Source organism: Emydura macquarii, unplaced genomic scaffold, assembly GCF_026122565.2.
Source record: "Emydura macquarii macquarii isolate MOO-44397 ecotype Brisbane River unplaced genomic scaffold, CSIRO-AGI_Emac_v2 contig_3671, whole genome shotgun sequence".
NCBI lineage: Eukaryota > Metazoa > Chordata > Testudines > Chelidae > Emydura > Emydura macquarii.
The window spans coordinates 11,104,766-11,125,693 of NW_027133808.1; the positions used below are offsets into that span (position 1 = coordinate 11,104,766).

Below are 20,928 nucleotides of genomic sequence, written 5' to 3' on the forward strand. Positions count from 1 at the left end.
CAGTGGTATGTTTTAGCTGGGAATAGCATGTCTTGAAGAAAGGAAGAAGAACAGAAGAAAGGAAATATGAGAGGACTATTGTTGATCAAGGGTGAATCTTCAGTGTGGTGTTAGCATCAGTGTTGCTCTAACCCAACTCTCGTCCATACAATCATTTCTAGTATGAAGTAACAGGGACTTTAAGATTAAAGTAGCTGGTTTGCTGAGGGTGAGGTTGGGGAGTTTAAGTTTGCTGAAGCTCAAGCTACTAATGCAATAGGGACTCAACTAATGATAGAGGAGGTTATGGTAGAATTTGTGTAATTTAATTATTGTGTTTGCAGTATATTCCAAAGATCTTGTGCCAAATAAATGATAGGTGAGTTTCTGTTTTTGTTTTAAGGATTTATTTATTTATCAATCACCTGGAAGAAGGCATAAATAGCACATTCATTATATATGTAGATGATACCAAAATAGGAGGTGTTGCAATCACCAATGAGGACAAAGAAACAAGACAGAGGCCTACTGTGGCCAGAAAACGGGATAGATTCAACCTAGAAAAATGCAGACAAATACAGGTAAGGTAAATAAGCCAAGACTGAAATATTCAATAGGAAGGTATTATTTGGGGGCAGAGGATGAAGCGATGACAAAAATTACTCTGGGACAATACATTTACTGTGAACTTGCAGTGCAATATTGCTGCAAAACAAAATTCAATTTAGTTTATGGAGAGGAAAATGCATCACATCATCGACCAAGGAGATGGCAGATCCTCTCTCTAGGACATTGCTGACACCCCATCTAGAATATTGTGTACACCATCATGTCTAGGACATTGCAGCACCAACAAAACGTAAGCAACTGGAAGGACTATAGAAAAGAGAAACAAAATCGATTAAAGTGATTGAAGGATTGAATTATGAGGAAACATGAAAAGATTATTGTAGACATATAGAGCTTGGATAAATGGAAAGGAAAATATAATTAAGTATTTTAAGGGCATTAACTTCAAGGAGGGAGATAATTTCAGTGATTGAAAAAAAAGCATGTAGGAAAGCAGCAAAAGACTGCGAGTCGGCAGAGTTGGGTTCTCTTTCCAGACTTGCTGCTACCAACTTGCATAATCTAAGCAAATCACTTCATTTCCCCAACTACAAAATGGATATAATATTTACCCAGGTCACAGGGAGCTGAAAGGCTTAATTCATTAATCTTTTTAAAATACCTGATCTTCAGATGAAAAAACCAATTTGTGAATGAAAAACAACATTATGTAGACTGAAAAGCAGGACAAATTTAGGGCGTAATCTATGGAATATTCATTAAAAACAGTCATCTATTGTGTGAATCTTCTAAAACCGGGCTGTACAAAATACTCAAGAGTACATTTTAAAGAGTAATCCTACACTGATAAGGTTTTGAACAAGATGATTTAATTAGCTGATTCCATCTCTAATTTGTATTCCTTTAAGACAAAGACAATGGTCTCCCCTACATTTTTTCCTACTTCTGTGAATAATATATATGCAAATGCAGCATTTGCTCTTAGCTAGGATAAGGTGATATGGTCAGAAAAAAGGAGAGAGAGAAAACATACTAAGTCGAGTAGTCTTAAATTTGGCAAACGCTGCTGTAACTAATTCTTGAAGTGTTTGAAGGAGAAAAGCAGAGAGTATGGTAATAAGTAGATATGAAAACTGGTTCTGTCATTCTGATAAGGAAAATACAAACTGCTGCATATTTTTTAGACGTTTAACATTTTTATTGATATATTGTATGCTCACTGATGAATCTGTCATCTCCAGATCCTTTCCTCACCCCCTATCTCACATACATTTTCCATAGTTAACAGAAAAGCCTATTACATGACTTTTTATGTACACATTTTGTGATGTGGGCCAAAAGTTTAAAACTATACATGTTGACTCCAAAAACAGCCATAAAGCATTCTCTGTATCTAATGATATTTGTATCTTTAATTTCAGCAACATGATTTTGTAAGGAACAGCAACTAGAGAAGCATCCTAATTCACATGGCAGCAAGAGCATCTGGTGCTACTGTGAGCACTGCTCCAACAGTAAATAAGATCAGAATCATTCCGCAAATACCATCCCAAAAGGTCTTTTGAAGGACTATTTCTCATGGCTTCAGTGAAAGAACCCTACTGGATGCAAAAATTGATTACCCCCCCCCCTTTTTTCTCTCTCCCCTTTTCCCACCCATACAAACTGTGGATTGTGAATTTTATGACCCACGAGTATGGTTTGTAGTAAAGTTGCCAGCTGGAAGTTACTGGCAATTTTAATTGTGAAAGATATCACTCCCTCCAATTAGGAAAAAAATGGGAACTGTAGAGATGGTGAAGCAACAGAGGTGGTGGAGTCCTTCTTTGTTACCTAATGAGTAAATATTTCTTTAGCTCAACTAGAGAGGTTGGACTGTTTAAGCTGTGAAGCTCAGTGTCTAGATAAAACCAAGATCGGTTTCTTGATGTGCCTTCTATGGCAAGACAGTAGAAAGATGTCAGGTGAATGCCTCAGCACCGTATATACTCCATTGGCCCTGGCATGTTTAGCAAACAAAAGCTGAAAAAAGTTATTGCAAAACATGCCACAGATGTTCATAGGTGGTCTATTAGCAAAAGTAATAGTGTGCAATTTCATTTGAATAGCCTATTAAAAAGCTCTTAGCAGAGTAAGAACTAAGGCCCTGATGAGATGCAGGGCTTGCCCCTTACTTCATGAGAACCTGAAAACTGTTTTTTGGCAAAAGCAATCAAATCAATGTGTTGATTTACCTTCATTTGACACTTTTTGTGCCACAACTGCACATACCTTTAAGAAGATACACTGAATGCATTCAGCTGCTGGATTATTGATTGCTTTCATGAGTAAGGTGTCCTATTTGTTTCTTTCTCCTTCCTGTCTGATTTTGCCAGTGACCTGTGAGGCTCCATGGCCCTAAGAGGTTAACTTTGAAATCATACAGCAAAATAAGATGGCCACATAAGACATAGCTCAGTGTATTTCATCTCCAAAAATTGCTAAGAATTGTCCAAGCTCCTGGAATAAATTGTCACTTTTTCACCTTTTTTCCATTCAAAGCAATTTTTCTTATTTAATGGGACGACATATTTTAGTTGATTTGAAATTGGCTGCTACTATGAACGAACACGCTAAGTGTCACCTTGTAACATTGGTTCATATACTGCTATAGCCACTGTCTTGGAGAATCTGGAGACCTCCCATAAGAGCCCTAGATATATTCATTATATTGATAAAGGATTTCTAAGGTCGGAATGAAATGTAAGGTTTTATCTTAGGAGAGAAAAATTTAATAAAAATATACAGGACATCAATGCCATGGGTACAAGCCTAAGAGGGGAAACAAAGATGTCTCAGGCTTGATCTGCCTGGCGGCAGCGGTTGACAGGAAATACCCAAGCTATACATTGTAGCTTGGGTATGTTCCATCAATGTATTTACGTTTACGTAGCGCAGGGTCTTCGTGGTGCTGCGTCAATGGGAAACGCCCTCTCGTCAACGCAGCCTGACTCCTTTTGGATAGGTGGATTAATGGAGTCGACCAGAGAGCGCTCTCCAATCGACTGAACGGTTCTCCACAGACCCACTCAATCAATGCCGCTGCATCGATCCCTGCTGCCACAGCAGTGATGACATATCCTCATTTGCACAACAATTATCTCTAACAATACCTTTCACATCACTGCAGCTAGAGGTCATTTTATCCCATCCATTTTTGTTGCTTTTAAATGATTTTCCAATGTTTTAAGCTAATAAAAGATTGTATTAATCAATGCTTCCTTTTATTATTTCCTACCAAACAAATATTGCTTTGTCTTTCTCTCTCGGACTACATTTCCAATACACCCATTAGAATCTTGCTTCAGTTTTTCTAGTAATTGTATAAGATGATCAAAATAGGAGTTTCATGTTCATCTACAATATGAAGCATATGAAAAAGGCATCCTTTGAGTTTAAGGGGTACTTCATTCTTTACCTACAATTCTTTATTGTAGGTGCAGAATTATTTCCTTAATTATTTATCATGTCAGAACACCTTACTACGTCTTGATTTTTCTTTTTCATATAACATTGCTCTATGCTCCAGGTAGTATAAAATCCAATATAGAATAAATTTTAACAAACCCTTGTTTTATCTTGCTATATATAAAGTAGTGTCAGGTTGCTTTAAGCATGCCCAAGGAAACTGTAATCCAAATAATTCTAAAAGTACTGACACAGAGATGATCAGTATCATATGTCTTTCTGACATCATATCTTCTAATTAAGCTGTTTGTAAAAGGGGTACCAAAAAAGTTGTACATCAGTCTAGCTAAGCACTTTGGACATTTTATTTAAAGCAGGGAAAAATGCTTATTGCTAGGGATATTAACATTGCTTCCCTCAAGCTGTATGTTTGATGGGCCTGATTACACATTCTTCCTGCACTCTGAAGTCTCCTTTGAGTTCAGTAGGGAGTTGTAGGTGCCAGAAGGAATGTAGGCTCAAACACGAATGTAATAATCAACAATAAAAAGATTCTTCCTGCTGGTAGACTGTACACGGTAAATAGCCTTCCTCCTTTAACCATGGCTGCAAACACTAAGCCAAGTTTTACAATTCCTACACATATGAATAATCCCATTGATTTCAATGGCACTCAGTACCTAAGGACAATCCAGTTAAGAAAGGGTTGCGGAACTGGATCCCCTAAAATTTCATAGGGGAAAGTTACGCTTTTCAATCCTTGCATGAGTTCCCTCAGATACCATGCACTTGAATAAATGGATTGAGGCCAAATCAAAATACATTGAATTCTTGTTTGACATTTTTAAGCCCCAGCTATTTCACTTTGTTTTAGTGTTTCTTTTCAGAAATGGTTAAGTTCATTTATATTCATGCATGAAATCCCATAACAGTGCTTGCCACAGGCTTCATTAATCTACTGCTCAAACATGCAGAAGCCCTGCTCACTACAATTATAGTTTTATAACTACATAAAGTTACACCTGCTCATAAATATAAAAGAGAGGACTATACCAGCAGTTCCCAACCCGTGGTCTGCGGACCCCTGAGGCTACTACAGGGGGTCCACGGAAAAGAAAAACATCTTCATCAAGGAAATGTATAATTTCAAATAAAAAATAATTTCATATAGTTTATAAAAACCTACTACTCTAATTTATTTTACAACTAATAGCATGTGGTGGTCCGTGAAATGTTTGGAGGTTGAAAAGGGGTCTGCACACTCGAAAAAGGTTGGGAACCACTGGACAACACCATTAAAAAGGTCTTTTTAAAATTCTCCTTTAAAAATGGTTGAAATGCCATAGCTTTCTGTGTACTTACTTTTGGCATTGTGTTATAGGATGAAATTCACCGATGGTCTTGTGCGGGTCCTCTGCCTTTCATACTACTTAGGTCCCACTTCAAGCCCTATTTTGAGGGTTGAAGTGAGACTGAAGGGGACCTCCGGTCCTCTGCACAGGATTAAATTTCACTACATAAAGACTAGAACATTGAAAGCCTAGGCGTACTTTAACTTCTATATTTGGGGAGACAGCTCCGGTCAGGCCAACGGGACCGTGTGAGGGGCACAAATTCCACGCCTGCCCAAGGCTTGCTGTTTGGAAGGACAACACACCCAAACTACACCCATGATTGAAAGGTGCAACTGACCTCAACACAGTGAGTTTACTAATGAAAGATCCTACAAATCTCTAAAAAGATTTTAGAGGGCTTTTAGGGAACCACATCGTACTTTTTAGCATGAAAATTATTTCCTCCCTCAACCTCTGCTTTTAGCACTGGCAACAATTATAAAACTGAACTATTCATGGAAGCTTGGATCTTGATTCTGATTGAAAACCAACAGCTCTACCAAAGACTGAATCCTTGGGAGAAAAATCAACTTTATTAAAGGTAAACTATTGATAAGTGCAGAACAAGAATTGCAACTTCTGTTTTTTTATATATATATATATATCTTATTTCTCTTTCCATTCTTACTCAGTATCTCTCAGATCTTAATCTTTGATAATAAACTCATGATTGTCTCACTATAAATATATTTCAGTACTGTAATGTTATAAAGGACCTGATTCTGAGTTGTACAAGTCAAGCTGTGTGTATACTGTTCTGTTGGGAATAGCAAACCTGGTAATTACTGGGAGTGTCCAGTAATGCTTTCAGAGGGGCTCATATTAAGCTGCATCTATTGTTAAACTTCAAGGCAAAGAAAGGGCTGGCAGCCCTCTTAGGAGATTGTTTGGGTGGCTAACAGGTCAGTGGGGTCAGGGAACTGACTCCCCATTAAGCACAATCCTTGCTGTGGCAAGGGGTAACAAAGTAGTTCACAATCCAGGCACCCGGAAATCTCATCACAAGCGCCAAGCCTGATTTATCTGGACCTAGAGGGGTGTAGTGTTAGACTGCCTTTAAACATATACTCAGGGCACAAAAGCGCTTATTGTCTTTTAAATCCCTAAACCAACCATTGTAGTGCTAAAAATGATATTTCTGGGAATACTGCTGCCAGTCAGAGGAAATGCTGTTTCCAAGAAACAAGTTCAGCAAAGTGGGACAAATGGACTGAAATAATGAGAGGAGAAGGAGCCCATTATTTAAGAAAATAAATATTAAAACTGAGAGTTGTCTGAAATGAGAAAAGATGTGAGGGTATTGATTTACTGTGTGACCTAGCTTTCTAGGATTCCAGAATTCCAGCTTCCTGCTATATTAATTCAAGGTTTGCTTTTAATTTTCCAGTTCTTTGTAGATGAGTAAAAGTATAACATAACGAGGACAGCAGTAAAACAATAATGCACTGGTTAAGAGATACCCATTAAAAATAATATTTGTCCATTTAATGAGGTAGGGAAGTGCTATAATCCCCATTTTACAGAAGGGAAAGTGAGACACAGACACTAAGTGACTTGTCCAAGGTCACACAGGTAGTTTGCAGCAGAAAAGAGACTTGATTATTAATTATATAACTGATTTTATATATTATTTTTAAGATAAATTTATTTTTAACTGTGTGTGTCTGGCAATGCAGTTTCATTAGGTTACAAAATCCTCTTAATAGAAAGAGTCATGACAGGACAGAGTTGCTGTTTGATCTAAAATGCTAAGAGATGCACAAATATCTCTCACGTACAAATTTTGCATAAACAGCACATGAAGGAACACGATGGCTATTTTTACTAACATTGTTTTTTAGGACTATCTTTATAACCCACTTTCTTACCCTATAAAATATGCAGCACCAGCTGAAGGGTCTCTAAACAATATAAATGTCATCAAGTGTATAGATACTTGGGTCTCCCTGGCTTTAGAAAGAAGCTGGGGGGCTCACTTCTTCTCAAGGCTAATCATGTCCACTAAAGATGATGACAAAATATTCTCAGACATCCTTTCACTTTTATAATACCATTTATTATAACAATACCGTTTCCATGATTTTCATCAGGATGAGGAGACAGCATTTCTTTGATCAGTATCAGATCAATTCAATTTAAATAAGATTCTCTCTGTAATTTGTCTATAGTTACTCAAAGGATTAACAAGAAAATGTCACTCATTAACGTTCAGGAAAAAACCCTGTGGCAGGGCTGGTTGCAGCTGCTGATAGAGCAATATTTAAAAGAAGTTGGCTTGTCTGAAACAGCTGCTCCACAAAGCCACCATACAAGGAAGGAAAATGGTGATAATAAGATGATAATATTACAATATACTGGGAGCATAATATATATTTAAGCCGCTCTGGTATGCATTGGGGGGTCTAAGAATTAGCACTTGATTGCTTGTCCTTTACTAGTGATTTGAAGCACCTGGTTCCTACATGCTTACTTCTTTGGATCAGTTCTGTCCAAAACCCTGAATTAAAAGAGAAAAATGATGCCTGCTGAGACTCCTGTAGTCTCTTGGTCTCCTGTGAATTTTCTGTCATCCCATCTTTCAAATGTTTAAACAAGTCCATTTCTAACACAGATATTTTGCTATTTCTTTGCAATTCAGTTTGCCTAAAATGATCACTATGCTTATTCTTTCTTTGACAAGATTTTGGGGACAGGACGTACTGAATCATCTGTAGGAAGGTGACACTTTCATACATGACAGTGTAATATGACAAGCCAGCAGAGCCACTGGCAGGTAGACTTGGGAAGTAGATATCTATCTCTAGCTATCATGAGGTCTCTTAGATCACATACCTGGCCAAAAAATTAATGATCTCTCAGGTGGACCTGGGGTGACACAGAACATTAAGTTTGTAATTTCCAGCACTCAAAAGTTAGTAAATGTCAGTATGAAGGTTGCTCGTTAAGTGAGGATCATCCATTTTGTGCACTAACTAAATCAGGAGTCCTGTAGAACAAATAGTCTATGATCATGTGATTAAAGATTGTAACACAATGCATATGCACAAGTGGGCCAAGTTAAGGCTGCACAAGCAACATTAATTCTGTGATTTCCTAGCTTTTGAGTACTTGACTTTGCAACCATAATACTGTTTCTTTTAATGTGCAGAGGAAGGTTGTGTGTGTAATTTCCTAGGTTTTGAAAAATGTAACTGAAAAAAATCAGAAAGTCCACCCAGTGGCATCATATTGACACCCCCATTCGTCATCAGCAATGTGGAACCTTTAGATCCACCACACAGACCTCTGCTGCTTGCGTGAAGAGTAACTGATAGCAGTAATAGGTTGTCATCCCATATGTGACCAGCAAGAGGAGGATGGGACACTTTACCAGTGAGTTTCACAGATATTTGCTAACAGCAGAGGAATAGTGAGACTCAGGACTTATTGTCTACACAGAAAGTTATTGATCGGCCAACTAGTGAAGCACAGATTTATCACCTAGCTTGCAGTGCACATGCAGTGCATGTGGACCTTTGCTATTGCATGATAAGAGTTCTGTAGTATACTACGGAACTTTTTGTGGAAGTAAGAGTTCACGTGGCCAGCTAGCGTGCCATAGATTTACACCCCACTTTGTCATACACTCTCTCCATGCAGACAAGCCCTCAGGAATCTTGGGTTTTGTTGCAAGCTCTGGTGGAAGGATGCTCTGATGTGTGCAGATTCTTCTGCCCATACTGCCTAAGCACACCCTTTCTGTCTTTTTACTCCAAACTGTACTTGTACCTGTCCTGATACTTCTCCACCCCTGCTCCTCGTCCCAGTCTCCTTGTGTACCCAGCCCCAGTCTTCACTCCTTAAACTTCATTACAGTCCCAGTTTTATTGCCCGGCCATTCACAGTTCCCCATCTCTCTCTCCCACCCTCACCTCCAGTCAACCCACCACACTCACATACTTGTACATTCCTGGTCCTCCTTGGCTCCTAGTCTTAATCTTCCTGTCACTGGGTTTCTCATCCAATCTCAGTGTTGTCTCCTTACCTCCCTAGCCAGTCTCTTTTTCTCCTAGTACCATTTCTCCCCCTGCACCATAGCTATTTTTCAAAGGGTTGTAACTTAGCCAATTTAGAGCAGACTTTTACAGGGACACAAAGAGCTGCCTCACTTCTAAATTTCAAGTCCCTGTTCCAAAGAATGGGGGCACTAGAATTACTCAGAGTAAAGGTCACCAGAATATTTTAAATGGGCAAATATAGTATATTTGCACATAGTATCATTCTTCAAAATGGCTGAACCATTGGGCTGTAATTTTCCCGAGAATAATTAAGTCTGAAGCAGACACCTAATATATAAAATTTCAGCCCAATTGGCTAAAGAATGTCAGCATTATAAGAAACTAAAAGAATAATAGAAAGTGTCAGACAATCTTAATAATAGGTGGACAAACTAGCCCTATCTATAATGAAAACTAGAATCCACGTGAAATGGTTGAAGTGGTATTTTTGAGACTGAAAACCAGCTGGAATGTAGCACAAACTGGAGGTTTTGCATCTTATCCTTACATTCTTCCACTCCTTTCTTAGAACAAGGCTACAATCAGCCTTGACTTCATTGCTTAAGTTATTTGTGAAGGTTTTTTGTTTTCTTTTTAAATCTTCCATTATATGTATACTTTTTGTATGTGTTTTGTTTCAGTGGTACAAAAATTTTCAACATATGCAAAAAACACACACATTTTGGTTGCTGATACATGCTTCTCTTGATGATCACTTGTACTAGATAGCAACTTCCATTAAACACCCACAATTTATATTACATATTTTATTATTTGTATTGTGGTAGTCCCTACGAGCCCTAGTCATGGACCAGGACCCCTTTTCACTAAGCACTCTACAAACACAGAACAAGAGAGACTGTTCAAGCTTCAAAGAGCTTACAGTCTAACTACCCAAAAATATATTTGTTTTTACAGCATAAATAGTGCTATACCATTTTAAACTGCTTCCAAGCCCAAACAGAATACAAGTGGCCTTATAGTGAAGGATGAATACTACTGGATAGGTAAATTATTCCATGGGAATATCTGTTGTGCCTAGGAGGATTCAACATTCCTTGCATATAAAAGACCATCTTCAGGACAATTCCAGAATCTCATTCAATCTTCATTAAAGTAAAGTGAAGATGTTCAGTGACAGCACTTGAACTTCACATGAAAAGCACATTAAAAAAAAAAAAAAAAAAAAAAAGAAAGAAAAAGAAAGAACATTAATAAAAGAGCCCAAAAGACCTCATCCAGTTATCTCTTTTAGAAAGATATCTAGTCTTAATTTAAAGACTTCAAGAGATGGAGAATCCACCATAGCCCTAGTTATTCATTGCAGCAGTATAAAAAGGCATCAAATTGTCAAGAGTACAAAAAGGAATCAACTGAAATCTGTGACAAACTAAAGACAATCAGCAAGCATTTTCAGTAACATACATAACTCACCAAATTCCATTGACTATATTAGTTTCCATCCACAAATGGAAGAAATCCCTACAGCTGCTCTTCATGGTTTTAAATATTCACTTCTGTTTACAAACTCAAATTTGAATACAGCATGTGCTCCAAGACTATTTTTAATAGAAATACAAAGCTTTGAAATGTTTCCAAAGCAAAACAGAATCCTGAAGGTGCACTCTTACAAGGACAGTGCCAAATTACATTCAACAGGTTAGAAAAGTAAAAGATTATATAATAATTCACACAACACAGTCATACTGTTACCTGTATGCTAAAGAAAACTACTGTGTGTGAATTGTTAGAGCAAATCTCTGATCCTTTTTTCAGATCTTCCTAAACTGGAGAAAGGAAATATAGTACTGAATGGAAAGAAAGAATGACAAATCACAAATCCGTCCATTTTTGTAGAAGTAGAAGATTTCTGTACCTCCTGAGTGGTTTGTAGTGAAATCCCTCTAATATGTGGACAAGCCTTGGGTGATCAAGAGCAGGAAACCCTCAGAGGGACACTGTAATTCACAGGAAAAGCACTGGCATACAGAAGAAAGAATAAACCAGGCTACAGACTATAAAAAAAGCTTTACCCTACAAAAATCATGGGAGGTCCACAGTTCATCTTCCAACAGTGAATGTAATTGCAAGCCTAAAAGTTGCATTTGAAATTAGATTGGAAAAATTGTGCATTTTATACCACTCTAATTTCTCTCCCTCTCTTTAAAAGATAACATTTAGCCAAGACTGCAGGCACTCCACTGCCTGATTCTTTATGTTATTGTAATTAAAGGCAATAGTCACAAAGCTGAAAAGGGTCACCAGCTGTAAAATTAACTCTTATCTTAGCCAAGGTGATAACTGCAACTGTGGTATCAAATTGTAAAGGAAACAAAATTGGGATATATTCTGGATAATGCACTCATGTCCAATTCTGGAAGTCAACTTGAAGGATCACGCAGGTTCATTTTGTCAACCTCCCAAGAGTAAGCAAATCATACCCCACCTACCATCAAACTTCTTGTGCCTGGACACAAAGGTGGTGCGCACAAAGTGACTTGTTTCCTCCACCAAGTTTTCAAACTCCAGTTTGCTCTGTTGGCTCAGCTTGTCCTCCATTTCTGTGGTGCAGCATGTATACTCCTGAGGACAAATTCTCAAATGTTCCCCTGCAACAGTGAGAGAAAGTATATTGAAGACACTTAAAAATAAGCAACAAGTTCTCATTACCTTAATGTACTTTGTGTTTTTTAATTTTTTTTAAATCTTTTTATTTAGAGTGTATATACTGACCAAATATGCAAACAAACAGTCACCTCTTTGCTAGATTGTATCCCTGATCCTCCAGTCCCAATGTGGGAACACTTTTGCATCTGGATATACAATTTGACCTCAATCTTGAATTCTTTGCCAAATTGGAACTTTTTTCTTTGCAATGTCATTTTGGTAAGCTTTGCAGTTCAAAGAAGACTCTCTCAAGATTAAACTGATTCTTAATTGAAGAATCCCTCTGTATAAATCTTGAGGACAGTTGCTGGCTTTTTGCTTGCATTTGAAATGTCCTGAGAAATACCTGGTTACAAGGCTGGTAATAAAGCTTTCAGAGCTTTCTCTCTACCAAACCTCGGATATGAGAATTACATATTTTGGCAGCCTGGCCATACTCTGTTAGATGCAAAAGGTTGGCATAGGGAAAAAAAGGAAAGGAAGAGGAAGTTTCCCTGATGTGTTCTTCTGCCTTTTTGACTGCAGCAACAGTCTCTTTCCACTTTCTCCCTTCTGCTCGAGTTAGTGTATTTTAATATCAATGTTTGGAAGCCACACGTTTTCTTGGATGACATTTCTTGTCAGACACAGCAAATGTTCCACTTATAGCAAGAACATGATGAAAGATTTAATTAATGCTTTTCTGTTATATGGAAATGCAAAGCAAAAGGTAATGAAAGCCTCATATTTAATTCAATAGATTTCTCTTTGTGTAGTGGGCCAGTTATTCTGACAATATTGCCTATTTCAGTGCAATTTGCAAGTGGAAGCCAATTCTTTAGCTCATGAAATTAAAATGGTCTGTTAGCTCATGAATGTGAGTTTCCAATTGATGTTGTACTACAGGTATCAGAAATCGTTAGCCTGGGCTATATGAAGGGACGGAATTCCAGCTCCCTGTTGAGAAATAAAACAAATGATAGGCCTCTTCTTGTAAAGCAATGAAAACATTTAGCTTTCCATATACTATATCCTGATTAAATTCTCAATCGAAAACTTTATATGATGCAAATAAGATGATGGACAAAGCTCAAGGATCAAATACGTATTGGGGACTTGATTCTCATTTACACCAAAGCCACCTTGCACCACTTTGGAGGGTAAAGAGGAATTAAACTGGGTTTAATTTATATTTACTTAACACTACCTTGGCAGTATAAAGAGCCTTAAAGTGGCCTTTGCATGAGTGAGAATCAGGCCCGGGGTATCTCTCAGAGGAGTTATAATTTAGTTATTGTACAATCAAAACAATTCAGGTAAGTATGCATGCTTAGAATAAACATTGAGTTGCACATGATTCTGCCCTTATTTTATTCAATTTTTAAAAAAATTTAGAGCCTTTTGTTCTGAAGCGTAATCATTCTCAATAACTCCCAAAAATTTAATTTGTTCCTCTGTGAGTTTCCACATAGGAGGTTTCTTTTAGAAATCTGAAAACTTTACAAAACATGTAGAGACGATACATCTTGAAGAAGAGTCTTTTCCATCATCACTCTTACAACCTATTTTGTACTGAAGTCGTACCAAGGAGCCCTATGCACCAATCAGGACCCTATTATGCTAGGCACTCTACAAACAAAACAAAAAAGGGAGGGGTGTTAGTGATCATTTCACTGCTTATTAGTGGTAAGAAACAGAAACAAGACTGAAAATTAGATGCCTTTGATATTCTGTCATTACAAACAGATTTGCTCATCTGAAGTGATTATGTAATGAAGAGAAAACGTTGCTAGACATCCCCTTTCCAAATGTCAGAAAATCCTCCCACAAAAATCCTAAATGGCCTTCTGGTTTGCAGTTGAAAACTCTAGAGAAACATATACTTCCCTCTTCCCAGCTTTGGGGATAGTTTATGCTTTGTCTCACAACTACTTCTTTTTGTCTCTTCTTCTTCCATGTTCTCATGAACTTTGGAATTTACTCCGTTCCTCTCTTCTCCCCAGCCCATCTGTTTTTGTTGGCCTTATCAAATATATCAGACCTGTTTGTTGTAGTTTCTGTTGAACAACAGCTAATAATTGGGGCTCAGTATTTAACAATGAATAGCCACAGTTCTAGATTTTTATGGCATCATTTTATTTAAAATATCAAAGTACAATAAGGCCTAAAAAGATCAGTATTTCAGCTATTTTGTAGCATAATTAATTTCCTTCATCCAATTTATTTGCAGGCCTATTTGCTCTTTATTTCTACATCCACCACTCAATTTGTTTTAAAAGCCCATCTCATCTTCTTGACTTCCAGGAACTCATTCTGTTCTTTTCTCTCTCTCTTTTTTTAAAACTTTCTTTCTTATTTTTGCAATTTTATTTTTTCCCCTTAACAAAAACTGTGTATTCTCATTTGTTTCATTCCTTGTATCCCTACCCAATAACTTCAACCACCACTTTCTTAATGGTTGCAGTGTAGAACTCATTGGTATCATAAAAACTCGAGATATCTAAAACTACTCATCCATTTCCTCTCCCCACATTGTCTCCATCTATATGGACATTCCAGTTATGGGAAGATTCTCATATATAGTTTCTTGAATATGCTCATTAATTATAACGAGCATTGATAACACTTGATCTCATCTGTCTTTTTCCACATACTTCTTGCATCTTAGTGCAGACCTAAAGACATAATACTCTCTACTCTTCATATTCTGCTTCTGAACAATTTTTTCTCATTGTCTTACATTGAAAGTATGTCAGATTACAGAGTTTTAAGTTCCCAAGGCCATACTGTCTGCCTCAAATTCTCCTGATCCAAAGCTCACTAAAATCACTGAAAGAGCTTATTGACTTCAAATTAACAGGAGCATCCTTAAATCTGGTATATAAAACTTTGCAATAGATACTCAGGCCAAGGTGTTCAAAACTGACTGCCTGTTAGATTTATAAGTCCATACTTAGGCATCCAGTTAAGTGGCCCAATTTTCAAAAATGCTAAGCACACAGCAGCTCCGTGCTGATGTCAGAGAGTTGCTGGATGTTCAGAAATTTTGAAAAATAGGCCACTTAAATGGATCCCTAAATATGGACTCAGGAGCCTAACTTCTGACACCTGAGGTAAATTTTTTAAAAGCACATAAATGACAGGTTTTAAAGTCCCATTATCAAAAAGTGCCTAAATCACCTGGGCACTGATTTCAATAGACTGTGTGCTTCTACATCACCTACATGCTGTTGAAAATTTTACTCGGTGTCTATTTTAAGCCTTTTATACACATCTTGGCTCTTAAAATTGACAATATTAGTAGAATCATCCCACTAACTGTCTTTTATCTGACTCTTCTCTAAGGAAGATGGCTAATTTGGTTGACTTTCAAGCAGGCTCCACCTTATCTGAGAATATCCTTTGATCATGTGTTTTTCCCCCTAAAATCTGTTTTCCTCTATAATCCCAAAGGCAACTATCTTTTGTGGCAAGGGCGGCTTGTTCAGCCCTTTTGTGGGTACTGTGCCCTCTTCAGCTATGACATGCCTGGGTGGGAGTGCGGGGGGAGGGGGCGTTCCCACCCTCTGCCCCGGGCCCTGAGCCAGGAACCCTGTGTGGAGTAGTCTCCAAACTGCCCAGTCAGTCACTTACTCCTTTCCCTGAGTCGCCTGTCCTTGGCCCCACTGCTCGCAGTCTGCTTCCTGGAACTGGGTGGGGAGGGGCTCTCCCTCAGGCCTGTACCTTGGATCCTTAGCCGTGGCCAGATGGGTACCCCCTTTTGTCTCTGGTACCTTTTGGGGTTGTGGTATGTGGCAGTGGTTGCTCCAAGTCCTGTAGCAGCTCTCCTCCCCTCTGCTTTGCTTCTCCTCCTAACTCCCTTCCAGCTACCCCTATCTGCCTGACAGGGAGGCTTTTAACTGCTGAGGCAAGCTCCTTGATTGGCCTCAGCTGGCCTAATTGCCCTTGAGTAGCCCCAGCTGGATCACCCAGGGAACAGGGATTTGTTAATCCTGGGGCTAATATAGATCCCGTCCACTACTCTCCTGTAGCCATCAGGTCTGGCCTTGTCACACTATTGATACTAACATTCATTCTATAACACTGGTTAAGAAAAAAACCCCACTCAGAATATTAAAAGTAACTAAAACATTTAGTGTTTAGTCCCTGAAATCATTGTGCTCTTGGATAGATAACTCAACATCAAGCTGCATTATTTGCTAAGAGGCTGCAACATTACTACATATTGCACACACAAAAATGACATCAAAAGAACATTATATAGGGGGCAAAATCAAGCACTCAAGAGTTAGGAAATGCCAGAATTAAGGCTGCAGGTGCAATCTTAATTTGGTCCTCTTGTGTGTATGCATTTTGATACAGTCTTACATGGTTATGTCCTAGATTTTCTATAGGACCCCTGCCTCATTCAGTGCATGGGATGGACAGTGCTCAGCTAATGAGAAACTGCCAGTCTCAGTGCCCAGCCTCCCAACACTTTACTCAATCTGTCTCATCCTTCCTGCCCAATCAGTCCATGCCTCCCCTCTCTGCTCCCAGTCTCCTTGTCCAACCATTCCCAGGCTGCCCGCTCTAATTCACAGTCAGTTTCTCCCCCTCTCAAGTGCAAGTCTGGCCAGATCCCTTTTCCAACCTACTCCTTTCTGTCTTTCTTAATCCAGCTATATCCCTCTGAATTTGAATCAGCCAGTTTCCTCCTACACGCTGGCCAAATTCCAGTAGGAGGGGGTCACTGAGAGCAAGGACAGACAGAATCCCTGCTCTCTGTTCCAGTGCCCAGCTGTACTCTAGAGGTGATGGGAGCAGTTATTACAGGGAAAAGTTTTCCAGCCCACATAGCGCTGGGCTGGAGCACGATCACTCTGTTGAGATGGTGCATATACTGTTTGGTCACACATAGGGGCTAGAGCATGTTCACTGAGGAATAAATATTAGCAGATTTTAGCTGTTAAGCTCTAGGAATCAATCCTCTAATGAGCCTGTGCAAACTGCAATTTTTCTAAGGTTAATAACTTACCCAAATTTGGGCAACTTTTCACAAGCATTTTCAAAAGGCATAGCTGTGACACAAATGGCACTCCCTGCCAAATTCAAGTCTCTGGTCCAAAGTATGAGGAGCTAAACCATTTAAAAGAACAGGTCTCAAGAATTTTTAATACAGCCAAAACAATGTATTTTCCCCTAATCTCATACTCAGAAATGGATAAACTGTTTTGGCTGAAATTAAAAAAAAAAAAAAAAACAGACAGACAAAATCAGCCTGACACCCACACATACCGCACACCCAAATGGTTCAAGTCTGGCAAAATTATAAAAACAATTGAAAACAGGGTCTTATAACGAGAAGTGTCAGCAAACCTTAGTAACAGTTGGTGCTACCAGTCCTGTCTATAATTATTTAATCATTTATCTTTATTTTTTTTCCTCTAACTTTCATGTTTGCCATAGTCAATAATACTAAGTTTTGGCAGAACATCCAGTTTACTCACTGTAAGGAAAACAGAAGATGTCATAACTCTGCTTTTTTGCCTTTTCTTGTAAAGCTTTTATTATTCTTTAAGAGAGTTTTTGCTGATTCTATGCAAGGTTTCCCCATCAGTGCTATCAAACTTGGCCAGATTGGAAGTAACTCTGGAGACTATTTTTATTGTGCTTCCCTCATTTCCTGGTGCAGGCTCATTTTCCAGTTCAGTTGGGTTTTGGATTGTCCCAGGACTCTAAAAAGGGGGTTTAAATTACTGATCTGGGAATTTACAAACCTTAAGTATTTTATAGGCTACAACTGTGCTCACAAGTAATTTACCATCTCTTGCACTGGAAAATTCCATGTGTTTTACATTCTCAAAGATTATATGGTCTAAAGTGGCACTGGATATGAATGAATAGTTTTTCCTTGTTGTAAATGGTGTCTCCACAGATAAGCTTGACTGAATATAATTACGCTGCACCAGCACTATGCTGGACTCAAACAAGTATTAATTCAGCAGTTCCTAGTGACCTGCTACAACTCATCTAACCATTGTGTTTCCAACCAAAGTTGCTGACTTACATCTCTCTCCTTTTGTGGCCTATGTTATATAAATCAAACCAATTGCCTGCTACAAATTCAGCTACTGGTATTCACTTTCAGTTTTATTACAGCTATAACCTCACACCAGTCTTCACTTGCTCCAAATTGGCAAATTTTACAGATGAATTTGGTCATCCTGCTTGTATGGTGCTTTGAATGTAATAAAACAATTTACAAAACACTTGGTTTAATACTCAAATATACAGTAGTCTGGTGTCTTCACAAAATGCCATAAAATTATAAAAGCTCACTAGAGCTTTTTAAAAAAATTGCATCAATTGAATAACTGGCTTCTACTAGTGTATCAAAGTGCCACAAGTTATCGGAGAATGATAACTCTTTAGGAAGAGTACAATCTGAACATATGGTAAACCATTATGGAAAATAAAATTAACCTTCACATTTCCCCCGACAGATTACAGTTCTTCTGATGCCCTGTCCACAGCTATGAGTAGTGCATAGGTTACAATATTAGAAGTGAAAGCATGATCATGTAAATCATTTTAAATAAGCCAGCTTTCTTATGGATTATGCTGTACATTTTACAATTGCAGAAATAGTTTCTGCCCTAGCTAATAATAAACTACACTATTCACACTGCTCCACCTGCTTGTATTCAGTAGTATGATTGACTTTAATAGAGATTTACATTCAATATTTGTGCTTTGTAAATCCAGCAGAGAATGAATGTTAAGAAACACAGCGGTAGTGCTCTATGGGCATTCAAACTCAGTTGCTGTCTGGGAAATGGCAGTGTATACAGAAAACTAAAGAGTTGCAAAAAAAACATCGCTCATCCTGCTAATCATATAAATGTGAGTGGACTCTTGTCAATGTGGCCCTACGCAAGGCAAGGGTCTGTCTACAAGGATCCAATTGGAGAACTAAAGCAAGGACACCAAAATATCATATCAGTCCTTCAAATCTAATAGAGAAACAAGAAACAAAACTGGGGAAATTACAGGAAGGTAAAATTTCCTTGGAAATGTTTCATAAAACAAAAAAGTGATGAAGAATGAAAGGTGAACAAATTATTTTTTAGCAAAAAACTTTCACCTGCTCAGTCTCAGAAGGAATATTTTCGCTTTAATAAGTAGAAAAAACTTAGGTTTGCATCCTAGTGGGGAAAAAAAAAACATAAGGGATGTAGCTTTGTTTCTGAGTTAAATTTTCAATCTTTTCCAGTAATTTTTTTAGATAAAAAAATAGATGGGTTTTAAAAAGTGGAATTTAATAACCCTTCTCCATTCCTTTGGGAGATAATGTTGTTTTCTATATTGGAGTCTGGGGAATGAAGTTTTCTGAATAAAGGCTCTTTCAATCAATGTTCTCAGGTGTATGTTAAAGCACTAATTGTGAAATTAAGTGTATGTGCTTATTGTTATGAAGCACTTTGTTACATTGTTCATTTCCTATTGTATACAATTATTTTTTCCCCAAAGAAAGTGCATAGCACTTTGAAGAGTTTGAGTTATGAGCATTTGCAGATTGCAACGAACAGCAGAGAATTAACTACAACAATTTCTGAATAATTAAAAAATACTAACCTGTAACAAAACAAAAAATGTTGGGTTTTATCATCATTTCAGCCAATATGCAAGTGACAAAAATTAAAATATCTCTTTGATGGACCAAAGACTGTTCCCTGACCAACAAACTTAAAGTTCCTTCTGACTTTGCAATTATTTTCTCTATGGGGGCTATAACAGCCCTGTGAGCAGCCTCAGTGAAACTGCACCTGTCATTCTAATTGCAGAGTTGAACTTTGCTACTTAAACAAATTATGATTTAAATTAATTCTATTACAATGTTTCCACAAAATGAGAGGACTGAAGCTATATTTGCATAAAACATGCTATTTGAAAGAAGGAAAATAGCAATATGACATATAAACAGTGCCTGTACATAATCCTTGATCCTTCTAATGTTTTTAGCAAGAACAAGAAGCTTTTGTGTCCACCTGATCCTATTAAACCAACCCATCCCTATGAAAGAAAGTGACTCATCTGTTTGCCTTCAACACAAATCATCTTTCCTCAAATTCCTTTTGTTCCTTGAGGTCAATTAAAAAAAACAGACATAATTAGTTAACAGTCTCTTCATTATGTGTCCCACAGGGAACATTCACTTACAAGAAGCCCTGATCATGTTGTCCTTGGGAAGCCCTCAATAAATAAGACAGAAGCTGAGGCCAAGGCAAACCTGTTCATACTAGGATTACACAGCTGCTAAAGAAAGAGATTGAGTCCCTCATGTCTTCCTAGCTAAACTACTGGAAGCTGTACCACTTCTCCTACACTCCGGTTCATTTTATTTTCCAGGCATACACAGTTAGACAATTGGTTTTTGATAGCACAGTTTATGAGAAGAATCCTTAGCTATCTCTTGGGGTGTGTATTACTGACATTTTGCCCAGTGCATTGTGGAAGGCAAACTATAAGGCTGTGATTCAGCATTGTATGGTTTCATCATCTTACTGGCTATTTGGCTGAAATTTTCTGGTTTGGAAGCTTATTTCCTTCTGTGGATGACAGCTAACTTCCACCTCGCCCCAATTGATTTTGCTCTTTATTATGTGCCGGCTACAATAGCAGAATGTCTTATGTACAATGTAAATATGATCCTGATCACTCCAAAGTCAGCACAAGTGGGAATAGAATAAATCATGCATACAGCTTTTCCATACTCAAACTATAATGCAACTAGTTTTTGTATTTTTAGATGTTCTCAAAACAGTTTTATTAATACGATAGCCAGAGAGAGAGTAAATAATGGTGGATTTATA

At 37.9% G+C, this 20,928-nt stretch overlaps 1 protein-coding gene across 5 annotated transcripts in view; it reads right to left on the reverse strand.

Moving 5' to 3' along the window:
* The window catches only part of GPC6 (glypican 6), a 1,015,317-nt gene that overhangs the window by 684,196 nt on the left and 310,193 nt on the right, over positions 1–20,928 (reverse strand). For 2 of the 5 annotated variants that reach the window (XM_067536909.1, XM_067536913.1), the window contains exon 2: positions 11,878–12,036. In XM_067536909.1, the coding sequence (XP_067393010.1) occupies positions 11,878–12,036 (159 nt within the window). Of the gene's footprint in view, positions 1–11,877; positions 12,037–15,706; positions 15,798–15,846; positions 15,924–19,690; positions 19,809–20,928 lie in introns of those variants that run through there. The other 3 variants (XM_067536910.1, XM_067536911.1, XM_067536912.1) reach the window with 3 other exon arrangements.